Here is a 27,256-nt window from a genome sequence, read left to right as displayed (position 1 = left end):
TTCTGGGCCCCCACAATTAGTTTAATAGAGGCATTCTGAATTATCTGCAATCTTCTAATTTCTTTTTGAGCCATTCCCTTGAACATCTGCAACTCATGTTGTAGGGATGGCTCTGAAAGGATACTTGAGGATCTCTCTTCTGAGAAGCTCCCTGGTTTTTCCTCAGAATCCCAGGAGCAAACACTTTATCAGACTCATAAAAGAAATCAAAGAAGTCTGAGTCTGTCCGTCTCATATCAATGGCTGCTGGGTCAGGCTTTCTATGGCATTAAAAACACTGAGGATTCTTGGTATGCTGGTCAAGTTTCCTTCCTGCAAAGCATTAGAGATGGACACTGGTGTGGCAAACCTTGACTCCAAGCCCTCTCCGGGTCTTGGTGTTGATGCATCCCTTTCAGGCAGAGCATGGGTCTCAAGCATTAGCATGATTGCTTCTGTGTTCAGCGTCAAGTTTGAAGTTGCAGCATCATATTGCTCCATCCATTCCTTGAATTTCTGCATGAGCTGCTCCTCTAAGACTGTCAAAGGCACAGGCACAAACATCACTGTAGAGTGGCCATGTCCTCCTGAGTTACCAAAGATATACTGGAAGTGAGGTCTCAGGCCATGAAGGCTACTGCACTCTCTATAGTGACGAAGAACATGAGCGGTCCTTATATCGAGGGTGCTTCAAGGATACTGGTGACCTTGGTGCCATGCTTTGACGGGGAGCAATGCCAAGATGTCTCACCCTCCACCAAATGTCCTACATTGCATTCCCTCTGTACCGGAGAAGAGGTTGAGTACTTAATCTCTTTTACAGGGGAATTGGATGGTAATGCTCCCAATGTGCTTTACCGATTCTCACTGTTGAGAGTGATCAAGACATTCTTGATATTGATGTACCCCAAGCATTCAATATAGCTCCTGTACCCAAGGATACTAGTGCTTCCAATGTGAATGGACTGATCTTATCAGTGAAAATCTTTTTATGCTGCTTTTCTCTGACACAAATCCTTATTTTTGACATCAGCAAACAGAGAATATAATAAGAGGGGTTATGGTTGGTCTTCAGCATTGTTGCACCAGAAAGGAGAATCTACAAAAGATATGTTCCAGTTATTCCAGAAACATCTCCTGCAGATGATGGGAGTCTTCTTTTGGGACATATTATCCAGAAAAATCTACAACTTGATGGTGGCAAAATCTCCTCAGTAAGGAGCTTGAAGCCTAACCGCAAGGTAATGGCGGAATAGAAATCTCTAATGTAATGTAATATAATGTAATAATTGTCATGTATTTATGCAGGAAAGAAAGAGAAAAAGAACTTTGATGTTTAAAAAAAAAAAATCTAACTAAGGAACTATCAGAAAACATGTGAGAAAGAACCATGTATCCACAACAGGATTTAAATAAAAAGTAGACATTAATGCTAATATAATTATGACTCAAAAAAGGTCCAATTAGCTCCACAGAAAAAGATTGAGAACAGAAGCATATGAGAACAGGCGTGCATGCATGCATGGTGAGCCTAACCAAATGCTTCTAGAAAATTGCTAGAGTAGTGCTTTTCATGCTGGGTTCCACCAAGGATATCATTCATATGTGAGGATTTAGAAGTCCTGCTTGTCTGGAGAAGTGATGTATTCCCAGTGTTTATGCAAACACATACATATAATATAAGCAGTAAGTCAGATGGGAATACAGTTTAACTGCCACCATATTAACAGATGACATAATACACACAAAGAAATACCAAAACAATGTTAATCCTGTAACCTACCTGCAACACAGCACGAGCTGTTTTTGAATCATCAAAAACTGTCAGCACGTAGTTACTGTAAGTGTCCACATCTGGTTCTATACCCAGTTCATGCATGGCTTTAAGGACTGCAATAGTACCTAGAGAAACAAAAGCAACCATGTCAAATGCCTTCTGCTGGGCTAAAACTCCTCAATGTATTTGGTGTTCCTCAATATCATTGCCCACACGATAAGAATAAAAAACACAGAAAACGAAATTCATTCATATTAAAATTCACAAGAAAATAACTTTCCGGTATTTGGGAGGTTAATTCTCTTCATATACATACTACTATTTGAATAAGCAGATCAGCATGGTGGGAGGGAAGGAGAACTTAGGTTCTAACCTGCTCATTTTCTTTCTGTTAGTCTCTCTAGAACGGTACAGTTCTTCACTGATGGGTAATATCTCACTATGACCAGCAGGCGGAGACTGAGACCAAAACCTTGGTTGTAGTATATTAGCTGAGGCTCCCCCTCCTAACCCAGTCTGCCGAATAGCCATGCAGAACTAAGAAAAAACTAACATGTAACAGTAATAACACTCCGAACAGGAGAATAAAACAACAAACATATAGTAACGCTGTTGGAAATGTATAGAACTAAAACCCTGCAGTGAAAATGTCCCCACAGCTCACCAGCTATGCCAGCTGAGCCATAGCCGCTGTTCTTGTATCTCCCCAGCCCTAGAAAAATATTAGAACCCGCAGAAAAGCAAAATCTTCAGGTGAACAAAAACCGCAATCACTGCAGAAAGACAGATAGGGTGGGACAACTACTGGTATAGAGAGACTAGCAGAAAGAAAATTATCAGTTAAGAACCTAATTTCTCCTTCTGTGTCGCTTTCTAAACCGGTACAGTTCTTTACAAATGGGACGTATCAAAGCAGTACCCATCAAGGGTAGGCCCCCCCCCGAAGGGCTGACACCAGAACACATTCACCAAACACCACATCCTGACCGTGGTGTCTGAGGAAGAAATGAAAGAAGACCAAACTGCAGCCTTTCAAATATCCACCGGAGGCACAAAAGACTCAGCCCAAGAAGCTACCTGACCCTGAGTGGAATGAGCCTTGAGAAATTCCAGAACAGGCTTTTTCTGAAGAAGATATACAGAAGCAATAGTCTCCCTAATCTACTGCTCAATGGTAGCCTTGGAAGCGCCATGCCTCTTACAAGGACCAACTAAGAGGACAAAGAGATGATCCCATTTCCTGACCTCCTGGGTCCACTGAACTTAAGATCGAAGGACCCAGCAGACATCCAATTTGCGTAACTGTTTTTGCTCCGAAGAGCCCTCCCGACTTCCCAACACTGGGAGGATTACATACTGATTTACATGAAAAGGCAAAACCACTTTCGGCAGAAAGGAAGGGACAGGCCGCAACACAACCCACTCACTAGAGAACTCCAGGAAGGGAGGCCCTACAAGAGAAAGCCTGCAGCTCAGAAACACGTCTAGCTGAATTAATGGCCACCAAAAAGACCGCTTTCAGAGTAAGGTCCTTCAACGAGAAGCACCCAAAGGCTCAAACGGTGGGCACACCAGCACGGACAAGACCAGATTAAGATCCCAAGATGGAACAGACAGCCGAACGGGAGGCTTTAGCAGCTAGGCCACCTGCAAGAATCAAACCACATCAGGAATGGCAGTCAAACACTGACCTTGTAACAACCCACGAAAAGCAGACAAAGCCACAAACTGAACTCAGAGAGAAGACCAAGCCAGGCCCCTGTCTAAGCCATCTTGTAAGAACTCCAAGATGTTAGGCAAGGAAGCGCAAAAAGAGACCACTCTATGCACAGCACACCACTCCTCAAATAGACGCCAAACACGCACATTAGCCTGAGAAGTGAAAAGTCTCCGGGACTCCAAGAGAGTGGAGATCACTTTATCTGAATACCACTTCTTACCTAGGCGTGCCCTTTCAAGAGCCCAGCTGTAAGACAAAAAGGACCCAGATCGAACATTGGAATGGGACCGTGAGTCAGGTCAGTCGAGAGAGGCAGTGGCAGAGGATCCGGTTTTAGTTTGTAGATATGATTTTTGAGGATTATTTGTATGTCTATGTTATGATGATTTTGTTTTTAAATTATGTATGTAATTCTGTAAGCTGATTAGTTTTGAATGGTATAGAAATTTTTTAAATAAATAAATAAAATAAGATGACGAACCAGGTCCGCGTACCATGGACGCCTGGGCCAGTCCGGGGCTATCAGGATAACGAGGCCAGGATGCCAAACAATATGAAGAAAAATTCTGCCCACTAATGGCCACGGAGGAAACACGTACAGAAGACCTTCCGTTGGCCATGGTTGAACCAGAGCATCCAGCTCCTCAGCTTGACCGTCTCTGCGACGACTGAAGAAGTGGGGAGTTTTGGCATTGACACTTGTGGCCATCAGATCCATGAGGGGCTGATCCCAAATCTGCAATATTAACTGGAAGGCTGCGGAACCGAGACACCGCTCTCCGGGATCTAGCACATGATGACTGAGGAAGTACGCCTGAACATTCTCTCGAAATCCTCTCCAAACAAGAAAGACCCCCCCCTAAAGGGGAATTTCATCAGCTTAGCCTTGGATGCTGTATCCGCTGACCATGCCCAAAGCCACAGGGTATGACGAGCAGCCACCCCAAGAGCCATAGACTTGGCCGAAGTTCGCAAAAGGTCATACATGGCATCTTTGAGATAGAAGCACCTATCTCAATCTTGGCAACTTCTTGCTCTACTAAGTCCCAGTTATCAGACTCCCGGTCAAGCACACACTTGGCCCAGCAAAAACAAGCCCGAGCCACCAGACCACCACACATCGCCGCCTGGACAACCAGGGCAGTAGCATCAAAACTCTGCTTAAGGAGGGACTCCACCTTACGCTCCTCAGGGTCCCTCAACTCAGAGCCGCCCTCAACAGGCACAGTATGCCGCTTCGTGATGGCCGAGACCACCGTGTCCACCACAGGCAACTTTAAGGTGTCCCGATCCCCCTCCAGGATAGGATACAGGTAAGCCATAGAACTCGCAAATCCAAAACGGGATAAATGGGGGGACAGATTTTTTTAAAGTCTGGGCTGTGTGCTCCATGTATCTACTGAAGTATTCTTTTACAGAGCCTGACAAGAACTGAGGGGGGCTGGGTGCAGAGCCTACTATATTTTGTTAAATATATTAGTACACCATTTGGCTCAGAATATTTTTTTTCTTGTTTTTCTCCTCTAAATATAGGGTACATCTTATGGTCCGGTGCGTCTTATGGAGCGAAAAATATGGTAACTCTATTTTTCCAGGGCAGAAGGAAAAAAAGGTATTTGGATCACAATCTTTATTCAAATAAATTTGAATTATGTTCAAAATCTGGCCCTGCCTATACATCCAATGAACATTCCAACACAGTCATTTCCAGATTTTGATACCTAAACTTCTTAATGCAGGGATCTGGATTATTAGGGAAAAGGGAAGATACTGTTTCATTTTCTGACATTTGTAGGTAGTAAGACACAACAGGCAATGCTTGCCTCTAAGAAAAAGCCCCAAGTACATGGTAATATTATGCGGCAGAGGGCCCCCGCGCCTTCATTCTGCTAAGTACAGCCATGCTATAGAATAGCTTTGCTTAGAATATCTCACTAGGGCGATTTCTGAACTGTGCATTAGAAGAGCTTCACAGGTGGGTCACAAAATGAAGCACAGTTCAGATCATTCAACCAGAACACAAATACAGTAAATTGCCCAAAGGTCACTGGGTATTTAACATTTCAAGACAAATTCCCTGTTGTGCTGCTGTTATGCCATTTAGAATCAGAGTGGTATCCAATTTCGCAATATTTCTAGTACTAAGGTTCTGAATTGATGCGGGTGATGTGTTCTTTCATTCTGTCCTGGTTTTTTGACAAGGTCTCAAAGTCCACGGCATAAAAGTCTTGCTACATTTTCTACTCAGGAATCCGGAGACAAGCTGTTCGATACATTAGCAAACAAGACATACAAAATCAGATGGCAAGTAAAGACTATAAAGGTCCATCTATTCTATCCAAATTATTCCGTGACACAATGTCATAAACAAGAGTAGAACGTGGTCTCTCTCTCCACTTCTTCAGGACTATAGATCCTCTGTGCTTCTCATCTAATTCTGGCTATTAATTTTGCCTCCACACCTCCCTGGAAAGTTATCCCATGCTTTGCCGCCCTTTTTGTGAAGGAATCTTTTCTAATATCTCCTGTGAGCTTCGTACTATGATTCTTGTCCTAGAAAATCCTTTGCACAGCTTTACATATTTAGATTTTTGGAGATATCTGAATATCTACCATAATCTTGGTCTTTCTTCTTTAGGTACAGTATTAGGTATTCTCTCACATTTCTTAGATGGTCTAAGTTTGATGCCATTTAAGTTTCTATATAATCCAACACTGCATTGAAAGCGGGGCGCCTTCTGAATCTCATGGGTTTGCGCTTTCTGCAGATAACAGATATGCTGCTCCCTAATGAGTTCAGCTGAATAGAATTTGCTTCTGGCGAGGTTAGCAATGACTTCTAAAGTTACCTGAAGTTGCAGTGAAGTTTACAAAATTGTTTACTAAGAAAAATACATTATTTTTTTTTTTTTTTGAATGCAACAATTTTATTTTTTTTAAAACCCAAACATTCTTAAGTGAAAGAAATTTAAAAAAATAATAATAATAATACAAAGTAGAGGTTTGTGCAAGACCTTTATAGCACTTAAGAATGTTTGGATTTTTAAAAAAATAAAATTGTTGCATTCAAAAAAAAAATAAAAAATACATTATTAGAAATTTGAAACGAACTGATTTATAATTCACTAACTTTAAGAGGCTTTGCTACTGAATTTGTTCTTATCACAACTGAAAAATCACATGTGTTCTATGATACTTTTCAAACGTACAAGTTATTAGATAACGAATGATTTTGAACCAGATAGTGGTTTCCAAGCTCAGAAGACCTACTTCTTAGATCTGTGAAGCTTAACACAGCCTTACGGCCTCTTTTACAGCTCCGAAGCCCTTAGAGATTTAAAGGGCTTCGGGGCTGTTGCCCTGTGGCAGCCGCTAGCACAGCTTTGTAAAAGAGGCCGTTAGCGTTGTAAATCTAGAAGCCTCACGCCACAAATTATTTTCACACTGCTCTCTTGCATTGTACTTTTCAAACTTCTTCACCTAAAGATTGTAACACATTTTTACCTAAGGAACTGCCAAAATCTTTCAAGACCCGCTGGTGTAATCTAGCAAAAAAAACTTGGGAATTACTGCATTAAAGAATCACTTTCTCCAGAACAGACATGGCCCTTTTGCAGTAGAAATGTTCATTATATCAAGACAAAAAGGAATGAGGGTAGTGGTTTTTTATGAACAGAGCTGTATCAATTCAGGACAGCCGAGAACAATCAGACCAGCCCTGAGCCCAAAAAACTTCAGGACAGTGGCCCAAGCAGTCCTCCACCCCTACTTGGACTACTGTAACTCCCTCTACTGCCGCATCACAGAGAAAGACCCTAAGAAACTGCAAATACTCCAAAACACAGCAGCAAGGCTGATCCTGCACAAAACCAAATATGAGACGGAAGTCCACTACTTAAGGACTACCAGTCAAAAGCAGGGTTCAGTTCAAAATTGCGTGTATAGTCCATAAAGCCATATACGGACAAAACTCAGCTGAGCTCACTTCTGCTTTCCAGGTCTCACAGTCTTTCAACGACTCGAGGACAATTCAACGCTGGAAACTACTGCTCTTCTCCTCACGCCAGGTTCGAAGAAAAGCCCTCTTCGAGACCACCTTTGAATTCCAAAGACCCAAAATCTGGAACAAACTCCCAAAAAGCTTAGATCAGCTTTCCATATATTTCTAATTCAGGAAGGCACTGAAAACTCATCTATTCACTTCTCTGACCTGACCTATTATAACGTATTTATATGTATGAAATTTATACCTATGTATCATTTCTAATATTAGGTATTCCGTAATGATTCCTAGTCAACATTTGCGGGATACAAGAATCAGTATGATATGGTATGGTTCACACTTTGTTTTAGCAAGTTGCTTAAAGATCCTAAGTTTTCAGCTTAGATATCCTATAATATAAACTTAGATATCCTATAATTTCAGGACAAGGGCAGTGCTTTTCAGAGGACCAGATATAATCAAGTTATTTCACTACATGAAAAGCTTGTGAATGCACAGTAAGAAAACTTCTTAACTAAATTTTTTTTTCCTACCAGTTTACCAAGATTGAGATACTGTCGATGCCAAGGTGAACACAACACAGTCTTGATGTGCATATTAAACACATTAAAAATTTCAAGGACACCGATATGATGGAACAAGGCAATGCCATAATTAAAACCCTCAATCTACTACTTTACAAGTCAATTTAGGAGCTATTTCCTTGGCAGGACTTAATACACTCTCCAACAGGCAGATGAACCCATATTGGCAATTAAATCTCAGAGTATGATATATATTAACTTGTAAAATCAAACATTATAAGTGCTTATTTATGGGAACTGGAGAAAAGAAACACTAGATCAGTGATTTTCTGAGTTTCTGAGAACCCACGGGTTCCTCTAACTCTCTTCAGAGGTTCCTCAAGAAATTAGATTAAATAACCTGTTTTAGTAATATATATGTTTAAATAAATTGAGGGTTCCTTGGTGTATTATGAAAACATATTTTAGGGGTTCCATCATAGTAAAAAGTTTGGGGTATTTAAAAATGAACCCAAATTGTAAGGTTAACCCCATTTTAGCTGACGAGTTCAGAACAGTTTTGTGCTGTCCTGAAGACTTGTATTTCTACAAAGAGAGATACCATGCAGCAGAGCAACCTGTATTAAGCTCCTGTGCAAAGACCCAAAGAATTAATCAAAGCAACATATTGTTTTCACAAAGGTTCCTTTAAAAGGATTTAGAGACTTTTATAGCCAGAGACAATTAGGGAATACTTGTTTCAGCATTTCCTTCGAGCCCTGATGCCGCTGTATATTTAAAATAAAATTGCGATATGAAGAGCCTGTTAAAAGCACTTTTTTGGGTTGTTTGTGCACTTTGTTTGTCACCTGATGTCATACTAACAACTCTGCATCTCATTCCAGAACACATTATACTGTAAGAGAAGAAGAAAGAGACAGTTTTTTGTTTCCCCGAGGGGAAAGTACTTCTGTTAAAAGCATCTTTTTATACAGATTACTCTTTCTGAATTACCGGCAACGCAAACGGAGGAATTAGATACTGTACTTTACAATTTATTATTTGTTCAATTCCTATTCATATCTTCCAGATATCCCTGGTGTAACAAGGGGGGGAGGGAAAAGTGTGTTAAATGCTTAAACCTACTTAAGGAAACATAAGACTGAGCATTACTCTTCCTCAATCAGCATGCTGTCAGGTCATGATCACTCATTTAGCAATATTAGTTTTCCTGCCTCTCTCATTATTGAAACTCCCATTTAATCCATCAGTGAAGAGTAAAAGGAAAAAAATATTCAAGGCTGAAATAAAATTCCATTTATTTAATAGTCAACATGAGTAGTTAAAGAAAGGCTTAGGAAACTTCTTCCACTAGAAAAGAGAAGACAGCTCTGGATGAGGTGCCTCTTGCTGGGCCCTTTTTGGGTAACCATGAACCCAAATAGCAGTTCTTTCAGGGTTTCCACAGCTGGCATTCTGCTTATTGCAGGTTTCCGGATCTCACTGCATCTTTGTCAGGTAGAAGCCGACGTTTCAGCCACCATGCTGTGGCTTTCTTCAGGGTATGCTCTGAAGTCTGCAGTGTGACCCTGGCGAAAGCCACAGCCTGGTGGCTGAAACATCGGTTTCTACCTGACAAAGACCCAGCGAGACCCAGAAACCTGCAACAAGAACCCAAATAGCATATCGTTTTCCATGAAGACCAAGTCACCTCAGTTCTACTTTTCAACAAATAAGACTCTCTCAATAAAACATATAATTTTTTTTTTAAGTCTGTTAGATAAAATATTGTATAGCTAAACAGCTCTGTTGAATTTTCTAGTACTGTAAAAGAGGCCTCCTGCTGAACAGGGGGAGCAGAAAAGAGGTGCTGCTGGACAGGGGGGGAGTTAAAACAAAGGGAGAAGGGCTGCTGCTGGATAAGGGGACCAGTGAAGGGGTGGTGGTGGACACAGGGGAAGAAAAAGGAAGGGAGAATGGACAGGGGGAGCAGGCAAGTGGTGGTGGTGGACAGCCGAGGAAAAAGAAAGACAGAAAGAAAGAAATACAGAAACAGGCTAAGGAGAGAGAGAGAAAGAAAGAAATACAGACACAAACACATATTCTAGCACCCGTTAATGTAACGGGCTTAAAGACTAGTATATATATATATATTTTTATTTTTTTTTTTTTTGTAAATACTTCTTTTCTAAATCATGAAAAGGCAGACTATATTGTTACTACATCTGTAACATAGCTAGACTTAAAAGAATTTTAGCCAGCTGTTTGGAAAGCTGCAGTCCTATTCCTTTACTTTACTGCCTTTATGTAACCAACCTTCAACATCTTTCTCTTGCTGGTACTTAGCAAGCAATGGCCAGAAATAGTGAGTTCTGACAGGCAGCCCTTCTTCCTTCATTGTCTTCATAAGATCCAATACCAAGTCTGAAAAAAAGTTCAAGGAAGGGTTTGATCACACAAGGCTATATTTGACTGAAAAGCATACAGATAGCCTGATGAATTTATATGGGAAAATGTACCGGTTTTCTTTGCTTCTAAAGCACAACTCAATGTGAACTGCAGTGGTGAGGCATGCAAATTCGAAGCTTTTAATTCATTGCAGAAATGTTTTAACTTGCTTGATGGCTATAAGGAGGAAACAAACAAACAAAAAAAAAAGTGAAATTAGTTTGAACAGCTTTTATGCTTCTTACAAAGGCTTCATGTACAAATTGAGCAATGTATGATTTTAGTCCAATAAAAAGAGACGTATCGCTTTGAATTGTTTTATTTGCTGACCTTTCTTTCCAAATATAGGGCACAAAACAGATCTATAAAACGATGCCCTTAAGAGGCTGGCTTCTAAGTGCAAGTTGCAGTGGTGGGAGGGGGGGATCCAAGGAGGAGCTAAATCGGGCTGGCCACACACCACAATGGAAGTGTATACTCGGGTCCAGACAAGGAGGAAAGATATAGCGGTCCTACCTTGTCAACAAACAGTGCTGAGGATTCAACTCAGTTGAAAAGCCCTCCAACTCTTGGTTTAGTAAGGGTTACCAGAGTTATTTGGCAGGAAGAGTAACAGAGACCATTAGGGAGTAAATGGGCAAAAAACTCCCTCCCCCCAAATAAAACCCCAAAACAACCATCACCACAAAACGATGTTTGTATGTGCAATGGTAGAAAAAAAAGTGAAAATGTCAGTCACTCATCTCTCTTATGGGCACAATCTCTACCAGCGACACTAGAATAACCCTATATATATAGTACTGGATTGTAAAGAGAATCCTACTTACCATATCCATATTTACACAATGCCGCAGAAAGAAGTTGCCATGCTGGGAACAGTCTCCATTCATCTCGTCAGATGACAAAGGGAAGGATTTCAAAATCTGAAAGGCCGTGTCGTCAAATCCCTGAGTCATAAGATTCAGGCATAGATTCATAGCATCTGAAGAGAGGAACAAAATGTGTTAAGAGTATCATTGTACAAAAAGCCCTGAGGAATCAAAGTTCAATGAACAATTTATGAGGTCCAACTACAGGGTTATTAGAAGAGACACAGATGTGTTCAATGGCATTCTACTAAGTGAATGCAAACCCCAGTCTTTCTCCTATAAAGTCCAAATCCATTGATAGACTTAAAAAATAAAACAAACTGGATAACTGAACAAGCATAATTTTATTTTTATAAAATTAGATAATACATCTCTTCAGTAACACCTGAGGCAATCGATATATCACAACTCACTATAAACAACCAATCAAAATACACTAACCTCATAATACGAAAAAATTGATACATACATCTGACCATCCCCCTATAAAAGCAAGATCAATTCTAGTTTTCAAATTTTTTCAGAATAAAAATTATTTTATTGTTTGCATTTCTAATGAGAGCACATGCCAAAGATTGAGACCAAAGTAAGCAAAAACCTTTGTGTCCAGTATATATCTGTTTTAACTGAGATCGGGAAATTTCAATACAAGTACAGGGGGTAGGGGAGAGGAAAAATTTCTTGTTAGTGCCTAAGGAGCTAAATAGTCTGCTAGATGCTATAAGACCTAATCAAAGCAAAGTTTGAAAACCCAAAATATCTTAAAACGAAACCCTGTAGTCCACTGAGAGACGGCTGGAATTGGACCAGCTGACCTGAGGCATAAATGTATATATTGGCTGGAGATCCACAGTAAACCCCCTTGAAGCAGCTCACAGCCTATTCCCTGCTCCCCCTTAGCAACCCACTGTCCCTCCCTTACACATCTACATACAACAAAATCCTTGCCCACACCCAAGCACCATATCAAACAGTTACAATAAAGCAGATAATCTAATCTAATCTAATCCTTAAGTTTATATACCGCATCATCTCCATGAGAATGGAGCTCGACACGGTTTACAAGAACTTAAAATAGTGGGTAGAGAAGAAGAAAAAGGATTACATGAACTTATGTGTAGAAGGGGGGAGAGAAAGGGGGGAAGGATAGAGCTACAATTTGCTGAAAAGCCAGGATTTCAGTTGTTTGCGGAATAACTGAAGGGAGCTCAGGTTCCGCAGCGGGGTGGTGAGGTCGTTCCAAAGACCTGTGATTTTGAAGAGAAGGGATTTTCCCAGTTTGCCTGAATAGTGAATGCCACGTGGAGAGGGGAAGGCTAGTTTAAGCCTTTGGGCAGTTCTGGAGGAGTCGGGACTGGAGGAGTTGAAAGACAGTGGGATAAGAGGAGGCAGGATTCCGTGAATGATCTTGAAAGCCAGGCAGGAACATTTGAAATGGATTCTGGAGATTATTGGGAGTCAATGAAGTTTGGCAAGGAGTGGGGAGGCATGGTCAGACTTGCGTTTTGAGAAGATCAGTTTGGCTGCAGTATTCTGGATTAGCTGGAGTCTTAGAATACTTTTTTTTGATAGATTAAAGTAGATGGCGTTGCAGTAATCTAGTTTGGAGAGGATGATGGATTGGACAAGGATGGCAAAGTGTTGTTGGCTGAAGTAGGATCTAGCTTTCCTCAGCATGTGAAGGCTGAAAAAGCATGATTTTGCCAAGGAGTTGAGGTGATAAGAACTAATATTTACGTTACTACCATTTTCACGCTAGTAACTTTTTATGCCCGTTACTACATTGGCAGCTGCTGCGACATACATCAAGCATTAAATTTCATTCAGCATTTTTAACCTTGCCTGCCATCTCCCAATTCAAAATTTACAACACTATTACAAATAGCACAGTTACTTACCGTAACAGGTGTTATCCAGGGACAGCAGGCAGATATTCTTAACACATGGGTGACGTCACCGACGGAGCCCTCGGTACGGACCTTTTAACTAGAAGTTTCTAGTTGGCCGCACTGCGCGTGCGCGAGTGCCTTCCCGCCCGACGGAGGAGTGCGTGGTCCCCAGTTAGGATAAGCCAGCTAAGAAGCCAACCCGGGGAGGTGGGTGGGACTTAAGAATATCTGCCTGCTGTCCCTGGATAACACCTGTTACGGTAAGTAACTGTGCTTTATCCCAGGACAAGCAGGCAGCATATTCTTAACACATGGGTGACCTCCAAGCTAACAGAGAGGGAGGAGGGATGGTTGGCCATTAGGAAAATAAATTTTGTAACACAGATTGGCCGAAGTGTCCATCCCGTCTGGAGAACGCATCCAGACAGTAGTGAGTAGTGAACGTGTGAACTGAGGACCAAGTGGCCGCCTTGCAGATTTCCTCGATGGGCGTGGAACGGAGGAAAGCCACAGAAGCAGCCATAGCTCGGACTCTGTGGGCCGTGACAGATCCTTCCAGAGAGAGACCGGCCCGAGCATAACAGAAGGCAATACAGGCAGCAAGCCAATTTGAAAGTGTCCGTTTGGAGACAGGACGGCCCAAACGGTTGGGATCGAAAGACAAAAAGAGCTGAGGGGATGTTCGGTGAGCTCTGGTACGATCAAGGTAGTAAGCAAGGGCACGCTTACAATCCAGCGTGTGCAACGCCTGTTCTCCAGGATGCGAGTGAGGCTTAGGGAAGAAGACGGGAAGCACAATGGACTGGTTGAGGTGAAAAGCTGAGACCACCTTGGGAAGGAATTTAGGGTGGGTACGCAGAACAACCTTGTCATGGTGAAAAACAGTGAACGGTGGGTCGGCAACCAGTGCATGCAGTTCGCTAACCCTCCTGGCAGAGGTGATGGCAATTAGGAAAAGCACTTTCCAGGTAAGAAGCCTGAATGAAGCTGTGGCAAGAGGCTCAAACGGAGGTTTCATGAGAGCAGAGAGAACCACATTCAGGTCCCAGACGACGGGAGGAGGCTTGAGAGGCGGTTTGATGTTGAAGAGCCCTCTCATAAATCTTGAAACCAGAGGATGAGCCGTGAGGGGTTTTCCGAGAATAGGCTCGTGAAACGCAGTGATGGCACTGAGGTGGACTCTGATGGAGGTGGTTTTGAGGCCAGCGTTGGACAGCGAGAGCAAATATTCCAAGACAGTTTCCACCGCCAAAGAGGTGGGTTCTTGCTGATGCCGGAGACACCACGAGGAGAATCTGGTCCACTTCTGATGGTAACATTGGAGAGTGGCCGGTTTCCTGGAGGCGTCCAAAATGAGGCGGACCGGTTGAGATAGATTCTCCGGAGAGGTCAGCCCGAGAGAAACCAAGCTGTCAGGTGGAGGGAAGACAGGTTGGGATGTAGTAGAGACTGATTCTGCTGTGTAAGTAGAGTAGGAAACACAGGAAGAGGAATGGGCTCCCTGGAGCTGAGTTGAAGCAGAAGGGAGAACCAGTGTTGACGAGGCCACCGAGGGGCGATGAGGATCATGGTGGCATTGTCCTTGCGGAGTTTGGACAAGGTCCGCAACATCAAAGGAAGTGGAGGGAAGGCATAGAGGAACCGATCCCTCCAGTTGAGCAGGAATGCATCCGGGGCCAGACGGTGAGGAGAGAAGAGTCTGGAACAGAATTGGGGCAGCTGATGGTTGTGAGGTGCTGCAAAGAGGTCCACCTGCGGAGTGCCCCATCGAGCAAAGATGGAGAGTAGAATCGGAGGGTCCAACGTCCACTCGTGAGGTTGAAGGATGCGGCTGAGATTGTCGGCCAGAGAGTTCTGTTCGCCCTGGATATAGACCGCCCTGAGAAAGAGATTGCGGTCCGTGGCCCAGGTCCAGATGCGCAGAGCCTCCAGACAAAGGGGGCGAGATCCGGTGCCGCCTTGCTTGTTTATGTAGTACATGGCGACTTGATTGTCTGTGCATAGGAGGAGGACTTGAGGACAGAGAAGATGTTGGAAAGCCTTGAGGGCGTAGAACATGGCTCTGAGTTCCAGGAAATTGATGTGATGACGACGCTCCTGTGGGGTCCAAAGTCCCTGGGTGCGTAGATCTCCCAGGTGAGCTCCCCACGCGTAGGGGGACGCATCTGTGGTGATGATCATAGAGTGGGGGGGCAGATGGAAAAGAAGACCCCTGGAAAGATTTGAGGAGTTCAACCACCATTGGAGAGATTGCTGAAGAGATGATGTCACAGAGATGGGATGAGAAAGAAGATCCGTAGTCTGTGACCACTGGTTGGCGAGCGTCCACTGAGGTGTACGAAGGTGGAGACGAGCCAGAGGAAGGACATGCACTGTCGAGGCCATGTGACCCAGGAGGACCATCATCTGTCGAGCAGGAATGGAGGGATGCATGAGTACCTGACGGCAGAGATGGAGCAGGGTCTGCTTGCGATCGGAGGGGAGAAAAGCCCTCATTAGCGTGGTGTCCAGAACTGCTCCAATGAATTGAAGTCGCTGGGTGGGAAGCAGATGCGACTTGGGGTAGTTGATCTCGAACCCCAGGAGGTGGAGGAGAGAGATGGTGTGATGAGTAGCCTGTAGCACAAGTGGAGACGTAGGTGCTTTCACCAACCAATCGTCCAAATAGGGGAACACCTGGAGGTTGTGAGACCTGAGGAAGGCCGCTACCACTATAAGGCACTTGGTGAAGACCCTGGGTGAGGAGGCGAGGCCGAACGGTAGCACCTTGTACTGATAGTGGTGGTGCAGTACCTGGAAACGCAGGTAGCGGCGAGAATGTTGATTGATGGAGATGTGAGTGTAGGCCTCTTTGAGGTCCAGGGAACATAGCCAGTCGTGTTGAGAAAGAAGAGGGTAGAGCGTGGCAAGGGAGAGCATTCTGAACTTCTCCTTGACCAGACACTTGTTGAGGTCCCTGAGATCGAGAATGGGACGGAGGTCTCCCGTCTTTTTGGGTACCAGGAAGTAGCGGGAGTAGAATCCCTGCCCCCTTTGATCTGGAGGTACTTCTTCGATGGCATTGAGAAGGAGGAGGGATTGAACCTCCCTCAGGAGGAGGGGGGTTTGAGATGAGGTTGAAGCAGACTCTACGGGAAGGTTGTCCGGAGGCAGAGTCTGGAAGTTGAGAGAGTAGCCGTGGCGGATGATGTTGAGGACCCACTGGTCCGACGTGATGACTTCCCAACGGCTTGAGAAGATGGTGAGACGACCCCCGATAGGCTGTGGAAGAGGCAGCGAGGGTGGATGACTGGCTATGCCCTGGAGAGAAGAGTCAAAAGGGCTGAGATTGTTTAGCAGGCTGAGGAGGCTTGGAGGGTTGAGTGGCCTGAGACCGAGCCTGGGCATGGTGCTGCTGTTGACGGGGTCGCCGAGATTGTTGGGGAGGCGGATTGAGTGGCCTGGCTGAGAACCTCCGCTGGTAAGATGATTGAGGCCGATAGGGTCGAGCAGGCGGGGCCTTCTTTTTCGGCTTGATCAGGGTGTCCCACCTGGTCTCATGGGCAGAGAGTTTCTGAGTGGTGGAATCCAGTGACTCTCCAAAAAGCTCATCCCCGAGACAGGGGGCGTTGGCCAGGCGGTCCTGGTGGTTGATGTCCAGGTCGGAGACTCTGAGCCAGGCCAAGCGACGCATGGCTACAGCCATGGCAGAGGCCCGAGAGGTGAGCTCGAAGGAGTCGTATATCGAGCGGACCATATACTTGCGCATTTGGAGAAGGCCAGATATGTGCTGCTGGAATAGCGGGACCTTGCGCTCAGGTAGGTACTTCTGGAGGGCAGACAGCTGTTGGACCAAGTGTTTGAGATAAAAGGAAAAATGGAAGGAATAGTTGTTTGCCCTGTTGGCAAGCATGGCATTTTGGTAAAGTCTCTTGCCAAACTTGTCCATGGTCTTACCTTCTCTGCCAGGAGGGGTAGAGGCATAGACACTGGAGCCCTGAGTCTTTTTTAAGGTGGATTCCACCAGAAGGGACTCATGGGGCAATTGAGATTTGTCGAATCCTGGAATAGGGATGACACGGTAAAGGTTGTCCAGTTTACGGGGAGCTCCCGGTACCGTGAGGGGATTTTCCAAGTTTTTGTAGAATGTCTCCCGTAAGATGTCATGTACGGGAAGCTTGAGGAACTCTTTAGGAGGTTGCTCAAAGTCTAAGGCTTCTAAAAAGGCTTGGGACTTTTTGGAGTCAGATTCAAGGGGAAGTGACAGAGCAGCAGACATTTCCCTCAGAAATTTAGAAAAAGAGGATTGCTCAGGTTTAGAGGTGGCATCAGGTGCCGATGGTTCCTCATCAGATGAGGAGGGATCCTCCTCGGTACCGAGAGGAGTCTCCTCCCATAAATCAGGATCCCTGACCTCTGGTGCGTGTCGGGACACCGGGGTGGAGGGTGCGGTGTGGCGAGTCTTGGACAAAGATTTACCAGAGCGCACCGAAACGGTACCAGGGGAGGACGATCGGCGTCGTTCTCGGTCCCGAGAAGAGTGCCGTACCGCCTGGTGCCGAGTAGGATCCACTGTGGGTTGAGAATGAACCACAGGATCATCAGGAAGTTGTTGGGCCGAAAGGATCGGCATCGAGGTGTTTACCGGTACCGAAGGAGTGGACACCGGGGGCTCGGTGCGGGGCTCGGGCCGGTCTGGTACCGGAAGGAGCGGTGCCAGGATAGAGGGTAGCAGTTGTTCAAGCTGTTTCTTCAACTGCTCCTGAAGCTGAGTTTGTAGAATGGCCGAAATACGGTCATCTAGGGGTGGCATCGGAACCGCTTTCTTTTTCTTCGGTTCCTTGGATGCCGCTCCACGCCCCGGTGATGAGGAGGCCGATGACGAGGCACTCACCGTTATCGGGGCGGAGCGTTTACGGGACCGGTGCGATGCCGGTATGGACGGTGTCGACACCGTAGCTGGAGGGCGCTCGAGGGAAGAGGAAGGCTTCTTAGCCGGCTTACCTGGCGCCAGTGGCGCCGATGCGGGATCGGTCGGTGTCGAGCTTGACGGTGCCGATTTCTGCGGTACCGCCGTTGAAGGTGATGAATCCATCGCCGACTCGGAGCCGAAGAGCAGGGTTTGCTGGATTCTTCGGTTTTTAAGAGTACGTTTTTGTAAAGTGGCACAGCGGGTGCAGGAATCTGCCCGATGCTCCGGACCCAGGCACTGCAAACACCAATTGTGTGGGTCAGAAACGGAGATCGGGCGTGCACACCGCTGGCACTTCTTAAAACCGACCTGCGGGGGCATGAAGGGGAAGATAGCCTCCGCAAAATCGAAGTCCGAGGCCTGTATAATGGCAACAGGCCCCGCCGGGGCAAAAACGAAAGAAACAAGAAAAATCAAAGTTTTTTTTTTTTTTTTTTTTTTTGCAATTCAAAGAAAAAGGAAACCCGAAGGTAGAGGAAGAAAAATTTAGAACAAAAGCGCGAGCGGGAAGGCAAAAAGTGATTTCAACGGCCGTTGAAAAAATACACGCGTCTTCTTCGCTCCGCGGAAACGAAGAAACTGGGGACCACGCACTCCTCCGTCGGGCGGGAAGGCACTCGCGCACGCGCGGTGCGGCCAACTAGAAACTTCTAGTTAAAAGGTCCGTACCGAGGGCTCCGTCGGTGACGTCACCCATGTGTTAAGAATATGCTGCCTGCTTGTCCTGGGATAATATCATTTTACAGAAATCAACTAACACCTTTATAAATTGTAAACCATTTTGATGTGCTTTCCACTCATAGGGGGTCTTTTACGGCGTGCTAGCCGATTTAGCCCGCGCTAAATGCTAATGCGCCCATTATATTCTGTGGGCACGTTCACATTTAGCGCTTGCTAAACCAGCTGGCGTGCCTTAGTAAAAGATTCCCATATTGCGGTATATCATATAAACTTGGACTCGGTTGCAGCTTAAAATTCCTTTACAAAGTAAACCTATTTTCAGAAATGTTTCAGATAATGGGTACTCTGGGCTCCTAAACAGATAGGTAAGTAAGTAGTATGGAGTAGAGAATGACACGGTGACAAAATTCATCACCGTTCCCGTCCCTGCGGATAACCGTGGGAAATAAACCCATGTCATTTTCTAGTGTCTATTTCATCCTGTCCTTCTACACCAGCATTATTCAAAGCAAAGCTTGCGGGTCAGTGGTTGTGGCCATTCATACTCTGATTCTTCCCTCTTTCCTTAAAGAATGACATGAAGATGGTTTCCCGCGGTTATCCGCGGGGACGGGAACGGTGATGAATTTTGTCACCATGTCATTCTCTAGTATGGAGTCAACTTCAACTACCCTCCCTCCCCCTAAGATTTTCAGTCACTTTTTTCTTTTTGAAATCAGAGATTGTGTTTATTTCAGTACGATTTAGCACAGTAGAGCCCTGGAGTATCTGTATTCAAATTTAAGAACATAAGAAGTTGCCTCCGCTGAGTCAGACCAGAGGTCCATCTCGCCCAGCGGTCCGCTCCCGCGGCGATCCATCAGGCCTATTGCCTGAGCAGTGGTCCCTGACTATTTCTATAACCTACCTCTACTCCTATCCCTATAACCTACCTCTACTCCTATCTATACCCCTCAATCCCTTTGTCCTCTAGGAACCTATCCAAACCTTCTTTGAAGCCCTGTAACGTGCTCCTGCCTACCACAGCCTCCGGAAGCGCGTTCCATGTATCCACCACCCTCTGGGTGAAAAAGAACTTCCTAGCATTTGTTCTAAACCTGTCCCCTTTCAATTTCTCCGAGTGCCCCCTTGTACTTGTGGTTCCCCATAATTTGAAAAATCTGTCCCTGTCTACTTTTTCTATGCCCTTCAGGATCTTGAAGGTTTCTATCATGTCTCCTCTAAGTCTCCGCTTCTCCAGGGAGAACTGCCCCAACTTCTTTAGTCTGTCAATATATGAGAGATTTTCCATACTCTTTATCAGCTTAGTTGCTCTTCTCTGGACTCCCTCAAGTACTGCCATGTCCTTCTTGAGGTATGGCGACCAGTACTGGACACAGTATTCCAGATGCGGGCGCACCATTGCATGATACAGTGGCAGGATGACTTTCTTCGTCCTGGTCGTGATACCCTTTTTAATGATACCCAACATTTTGTTTGCTTTTCTTGAGGCTGTGGCGCACTATGCCGACGCCTTCAATGTTGTGTCTACTATCATTCCCAGGTCTCTTTCAAGGTTACTTACCCCTAGCAGTGATACCCCCATTTTGTAAGTGAACATTGGGTTCTTTTTCCCTACATGCATGACCTTGCATTTCCCTATGTTGAAGCTCATTTGCCACTTTTTGGCCCACTCTTCCAGTGTCGTCAGATCCTTTTGGAGATCTTCGCAGTCTGCCGTGGTTTTAACCCTGCTGTATAGCTTGGTGTCATCTGCAAATTTAATGACCTCACATTTTGTTCCCGCCTCCAGGTCGTTAACAAATTCACTATTCAGCCAAATGCGTAAAATGTATTTAGGGCACTATTTGGGGCTGAATCAAATTGAATATTTGATGCAGCCCTAGTTTCTGGACCTCCTGGCTGTTTGCTATTTCTTTTCCCTTCCATACATGTGCAGCATTTTCTCCCTCTCTCTTCCCTTCCACCCATGTGCAGGATTTTCCTTCTCTTCCCCTTCATGTGTATTTCTCTGATCTTCCCTTTCCCTTCTTTACATTCAAGTCCAGTATCTCCCTTCTTTCCCCTGCACCCCCTCTGCGGTCTGACATCTCTCTCTCTCCCTCCCTCCTCTTCCTTTGTTGGTATTTTCAGTCACTTTTAACTGGAATCTTTATAGCCTGTGTCTTCTAGAGTTTGTTGCCATAAGCCTCTATTCACAGCCACCTGGGAATTTTCCCCACTGCTTCTAATTTGGTCATTACAACAGGTCTTAGGCTGGGAGCCATGCACCAGGGTTCCTTCACAAACACTACATCATTGGCTCTAAATGAAGCCATCATGTATGCCTCTTAACGATGACCATAATTCCCTCTTCCAAGAGCTCTGAATGCTGCCTCCAAAGCAACCACAGACCCAGTCAGTAAAACAAACACTACAAGAATTGAAATGCATTGAGCTCATATTACACTTTTTGTTGATCCTTTAAAAAGAGACTTCAGCTTTCTTCAGTAACCATAAGGCTTTTAAATACCATAAGATCCAGAAGCAAGATGGACCATTCCCACAAAGTCAGGAATGAAACTGATAGTTTGGTGAATGTTATGTCCCTGTATGGCTTGAACAAGTCATCCAAAAACATTTTACATGTGATGAAAAGAACCAAAACCTTCTTGATGATATACACTTCTTCCTCTGAATCCGCGGGTTTAGTACCCACGAATTCAGTTATTCGTGACTTTTTGCCCTTAATTTTACAAACGCTGAATCACTGCATCCCGGATCTCCCCAGACCTTACCTGGTGGTCTAGCAGTGATGTGGGGCAGAAGCGATCGTCCTACACTCCTGCCCCTTGCACAGCCATCATAAAAAATGGCTGCCGTGAGTTCCCGTGGTCTCACGAGACTACAACGGGAACTCACGGCAGCCATTCTTGATGATGGCTCTGCACAGGGCAGGAGCGTAGGAAGATCGCTCCTGCCCCGCTTCACCGCTAGACCACCAGGTAAGGTCTGGGGAGGCCTGGGACGCTGGAAGAAGGCGGGGGTGGGTCAGAGTTGGCCCTAAAAGTTATCCGCGATTTTCCGTATTCACGGGTCAGCTCTGCCCCTAACCCTCACGGATTCGGAGGGAGAAGTGTACATTCATTAAAGGCTTTAGAACACATTTTTAAACTTGTTATTTATTCTATTAAGTTAGATAGTAAAATTGTCTCAAATGTCACTGAGCCTCTGTCCAAGAGACTTATTTTGCTCTCATAACAGGAAACATTAAAAAATGTTAATACGAGGGTGAATCAAAAATTAAAGGCAACTATTAAATTACATCACCAGAACAGAGCTAGCAAAATAAAACATATTTACTCATACACTGCCTGTTGGATAATTTGTCCACCCACAGTGCAGCACTCGGCCTTTAGTCGTGTAGCAGCCACAAGGTCAGAAATGTGGACGCTCCATTAAAAGACTGCACCATCGAAGAACAAAGTGCAGTAGTGCACTTTCTTTAGGCAGAGGGAGTGAAACTTGTGGAAATTCACCATCAAATATTGACTCAGTATGGACATAGCACCATGAATCAACAAAAGGTTTATGAGTGGGTAAAAAGGGTTTAAAGTAGAAAAGAGACGGCTGAGGGGAGATATGATTGAAGTTTACAAAATCCTGAGTGGAGTAGAACAGGTACAAGTGGATCAGTTTATCACTCCGTCAAAATTTACAAAGACTAGGGGACACTCAAAGTTACAGGGAAAAACTTTTAAAACCAATAGAACGAAAAAATTTTTCACTCAGAAAATAGTTAAGCTCTGGAACGCATTGCCAGAGGTTGTGGTAAGAGCGGATAGCGTTGCTGGTTTTAAGAAGGGTTTGGACAATTTCCTGGAGGAAAAGTCCATAGTCTGTTATTGAGAAAGACATGGGGGAAGCCACTGCTTGCCCTGGATCGGTAGCATGGAATGTTACTACTCTTTGGGTTTTGGCCAGGTACTAGTGACCTGGATTGGCCACCATGAAAATGGGCTACTGGGCTTGATGGCCCTTTGGTCTGAACCAGTAAGACTATTTTTATGTTATGTTAAGAAGAGGTGCAACCGATGAAGGTCATTCTGGTCGCCCATCAACATCGCGCTCACAAGAGCATATTGACAAGGTGGTTGCATTGATTAGAGAAGACAGATAGATAATTGTGTCTCAATTGGCTGCAAATTTGAGTATCAGCTATGGATCTGCATTTGCCATAAGACTTGAAGACTTGGGATACAGGAACTTCTGCGCACAGTGGGTTCCTAAGCAGCTCACTGATCTGCACAAGCAACAGCGTGTGGAGTTTGCGACCCAGTTCCTGAGACGGTATGAAGAAGATCCGAGTATTCTGGAGAGAACTGCCACCGGCGTTGAGACATGGGTGTATCACTGCGACCCGGAGAGCAAAAGACAAAGCATGATGAAGTAAAAAGGAAGTGGCGCTCATCTGGCTTCAGGAGCAGCCAAAAAACTGCAGGAATGCAGACGTTAGTCGAACGATACAACAAATGCGTCATTTTGCGTGGGGACTATGTAGAAAAGTGATACGTTGAATTGCTCATGGTTACTTCTATTAAAGCTGTTAAATGTATTTTGCCTTTACATTTTGATTTACCCTCATATATATGAATATTCAATAACTACGCGAATGCTCCTGGTTTAAACTTAGTGAAATCTCTCAGACACTGTGATGGAGTTCCAGTAGACAAATCTTTCCTGTACCACCTATAATTGTACAATACTTTGTAAAACAGTAAGTCAGCTTAGGCAAGTCTGAAAGCCATACCAGGTATGAATCCCCTGTCATAACGCAAGCAGCCCATAACGTGTTGTACATGCTCAGGATATCCAGCTTTTGAAAGACTCCAGATAACCTGCATCAGGTCCCTGTCATTAAGGCATTCTTCAGTCTTCTCCACATTTTCAAGTGTCTGTAACCATAACCAGATGAAATAAGTGTCTTGAAAACATAATAATCTACAAGAGCCATTACAAGTTTCAAGATTATTATTATTTTTTTTTTTAATTTCTTTATTCATCTGAAATAATAAAAAGCTAGCCGCGCATGCGCACTCAACAGCGTGATTCCGTTTTCCCTGATCCGACATGTAGGTCCGTGGCCTTGCAGGACTGCGCATGCGCGACTCCCCAGCCTTACACACAAATCGGAAAGCGCTGGGCAGACAAATTGAAAAGCGCTGGCCTCCCTGCTCTCCCACGCCTCCATCAACGAAAAGTGGCACTACCGGCTGAAATTTATTTTACACTTTAAAGCCACTGCGGCGACTCCTCTGATGACACGCACCTGCGTCGGAGAAGGCCTCCGATGCAGGCGGGGATCGGGCAAGGAGCCGCCGCGGCAACTTTAAACTTTAGAAAAACTGAACTGCTGCGAGAGAAGACTTTAGCCACACCAGCAACGATACTTTCGCAATGGGGCCCGCCAAACAATTTCTGTCGTTGCCGAAATTTGGCCCACCGTTCCTTCCCTTCCTCCATCAGGTCAGTTCAGCTCCGCCTATGTTAAAAGGAGCTGCTTTGAAATTGGAGCCCTGCCACCACCGTAACACGTTCCCTCTGCCGCGGTCCCATATGTCAGAGAAGGGGCGGGACCAAGGCAGAGGGGAACGTGCTACGGCAGTGGCAGGCCTCCGATTTCGACGCGGCTCCTTTTAACATTGGTGGAGCTGCACTGCACCTGATGGAGGGAGGGAAGGAAAGATGGTTGGGCGCTGTTGAGCCCCTCTTTGCCCTCAGACCCTCTCCTAACTCACTATCTGCTCCCTCCTGTCTCAGACCACTGGGGGGAGGTGCCTGTCTTCAGCTGCCGGGATGGAGGGAGGGAAGAAGAAAGAAGGGGCCCTGGCAAGGGAGTTATCAAAAGCCAACCATAGCCTGGGACCCCTACATGGTATGAATAATGACCAGACAACAAAAGGTAACAAAAATAATTTTATTTTCTGTTTTGTGATTACAATATGTCAGATTTGAAATGTGTTTTGAGGGAGGCTGCCGCCGCGGCTTTGGACAGAGGGGTACCATTTTCGTGGGAGCCGGCCTTCGGAGAGGCTTGGGACGCGGGGATGGATGTGGGAGGGGCTGCCGCTGCGAAGGGCTTTGGTGGGGGAGCCAGCCAGACCGCGAGTGTGGGACCGTTGTAAGCGCGGATTGGTCAAGGAGCCGCCGCTGCCAAGGCTTTGAAATTGCTCTCCCACCGTCACTCCCTCCCGCCCCGGCTCTGCCTCTCTGCCCCTGCCCAGGTTAAAAGCAGGAGAGGCGGTCATCTAGCACCCGTTAATCTAACGGGCTTAAACACTAGTTTTTTCATATTACAACAAGTGTATCAGAAAAATACATATAAGCTTATAAACACACACTTGATTTTCCTTCATGAATACTTTAAGTACAATATATCATATTAATATTCATATTTTTATAATGTTTTAGATAATATGTAAATCATTTAATATGTACAACAAATATAAATAAAATAAAAAGCCCCCCAAGCCCTCCCTTCCTATTTCAGAAAATCTAACCTAATACTTCAATATACATTAATTAATTCATACATATTGTGAGGTAAATAAAATTATACCCACCCACATCCCCACTTAACAATTCTCTTATTATGGGAAAATGTTTCAAGATTATTAAAATTTGATATACCACTTAAAAATTGTCTAAGCGGTGTACATTACTTTAGAAATAAGAATTATAGAAACTTGAGGGGGGGATACAATTATAACAAGAACGTACTGGAACTACAATCTTAATAGAAGAGAAAGACAGAAATGGGCAACACAGTAAAGGAGGGGAGACTATGCTCTTCCTTATTTAGATTTTCGGGGGAGTTGGTGGTCTAGGGAAGTGGAAGTATTGCAAGTCATAAGCATCCCTAAATAAAAATGTTCTTAAGTTTGTTTTAAATTTATCTAGGTTTTCTTCCTCTCTTAAATAAAGTGGCAGTGAATTCCAGTGGGTAGAAGCAGTAACTGAAAAGATACGTTTCCAGGTGGTGTCATAAAATAGGAGTCGTAAGGAAGGGACATGTAAGAAAGATTGATTGCTGGTATTATAGCTTCTTCAAAGCAGGGGTGGTCAATGTTGATTCATGAGGGCCGAAACCCAGTCAGATTGTCACACTTTTCCCAATGAACATGCATGAGATCTATTTGCATACAATGGAGGCAGTGCATGCAAACAGATCTCATATATATTCATTGTGGAAATCCTGAATTACAGCCCTCGAAGACAGACATTGAGTATCCATCAGATAGTAACAAGAGTTGAAGCTCTGTTGTTAGCATTACAGTTCAAAAATTTTAGATTGTACAGAATCAAATCACTGACTTTATTAAAAATAAATGGCAATTTCCAGTCCTACTACAAAGCAAAGAAACATTTGTAGCAGGCAGTCTTCAAAGACAGCAGAATAACTAGTTAGCAAATGCGGAAATCTGATGGGAACACTTCCTTGAGCCTCCTAGAAAAGCTTCAATAAAATTTCTGGAGCAGGAGAGGAAACTCCTGAACAAGCGTCATCTCACAGAGCATACCCCCATCTTATGTATGACCAGAAACTATAATGAAAGGTATGTGCGACATTTAGGAAGCCCTGCTCAAATTTTATATTTCAATGAATCCTTATGTGAACAAAAACTGACCACCTCCACATGATATAAAGTTATGCACAGCATCTTTCTGCAAATTTTGATACAAATTTTAACAAATTGAAATTTTTAAAAAGTGAATACAGCAAACAGTTTAGAAATCCTTCCAGTTGATTCATTACTACTTCTTTTCTAAGAGGCCCTTTTTACTAAAATTTAGCTTCTTAGCTCCGCAAAAAACAAAAAAACTGCAGGTCCCAAGAGCCGATGTCAGGTAGGAAGATAATGGCACATGCACTGTACAGTACTGCCTTAAAAAAATTTAAAGTGACTGTGCACTTGGTAGTGCCCATACCGGGTTCTGTGGATGACATCATCCATATGTGAGAATATAGTTCCTGCCTGTCCTCAAGAAAATAACGTTTTTCCTTGAATATTTAACAAAGTTGAGCCTACATTACATTTTAACAAATTAAAGGATCCGTTTTATGTTTTGTTGAATTTATTAGATCTTTTAAATGCTGGGTTGGAATGGGATGTGAGGGGACATATCAATATGATGATGATGGGGTGGGGACAGAACAGAAGTGCATATCTGTAATTACAAGGTATTGACTGGAAAAGTGTCCAAACTTTGACAGATGCTATTTTCAATCTGTAAAAAATGCAAATAAGTAGTTATTTTTGCATTGAATACTGCAGGATGTTGTACAACTTTACACTATGTAGAGGTTGCATCAGGAATTTACTAAAAAACAAAAGGGTTAAAGGGGATGGGACTTGTATACCCCTTTTTCTGTGTGGTTTACACAATCAAGCAGAT

The 27,256-nt window shown here is 44.3% G+C and overlaps 1 protein-coding gene across 1 annotated transcript in view; it reads right to left on the bottom strand.

The window, feature by feature from the left end:
• The window catches only part of LRPPRC (leucine rich pentatricopeptide repeat containing), a 318,251-nt gene that overhangs the window by 243,469 nt on the left and 47,526 nt on the right, over positions 1–27,256 (bottom strand). The window contains exons 8-12 of the mRNA XM_033937468.1: positions 23,610–23,754; positions 11,258–11,412; positions 10,502–10,607; positions 10,299–10,406; positions 1,763–1,881 (exon numbers count right to left, since the gene is read on the bottom strand). Coding sequence (XP_033793359.1) covers positions 1,763–1,881; positions 10,299–10,406; positions 10,502–10,607; positions 11,258–11,412; positions 23,610–23,754 — 633 coding nt within the window. The remainder of the gene's footprint in view (positions 1–1,762; positions 1,882–10,298; positions 10,407–10,501; positions 10,608–11,257; positions 11,413–23,609; positions 23,755–27,256) is intronic.

Source organism: Geotrypetes seraphini, chromosome 3 (genome assembly GCF_902459505.1).
Source record: "Geotrypetes seraphini chromosome 3, aGeoSer1.1, whole genome shotgun sequence".
In the NCBI taxonomy this organism is placed as follows: Eukaryota; Metazoa; Chordata; class Amphibia; order Gymnophiona; family Dermophiidae; genus Geotrypetes; species Geotrypetes seraphini.
This window is presented reverse-complemented; position numbering and strand designations above follow the sequence as displayed.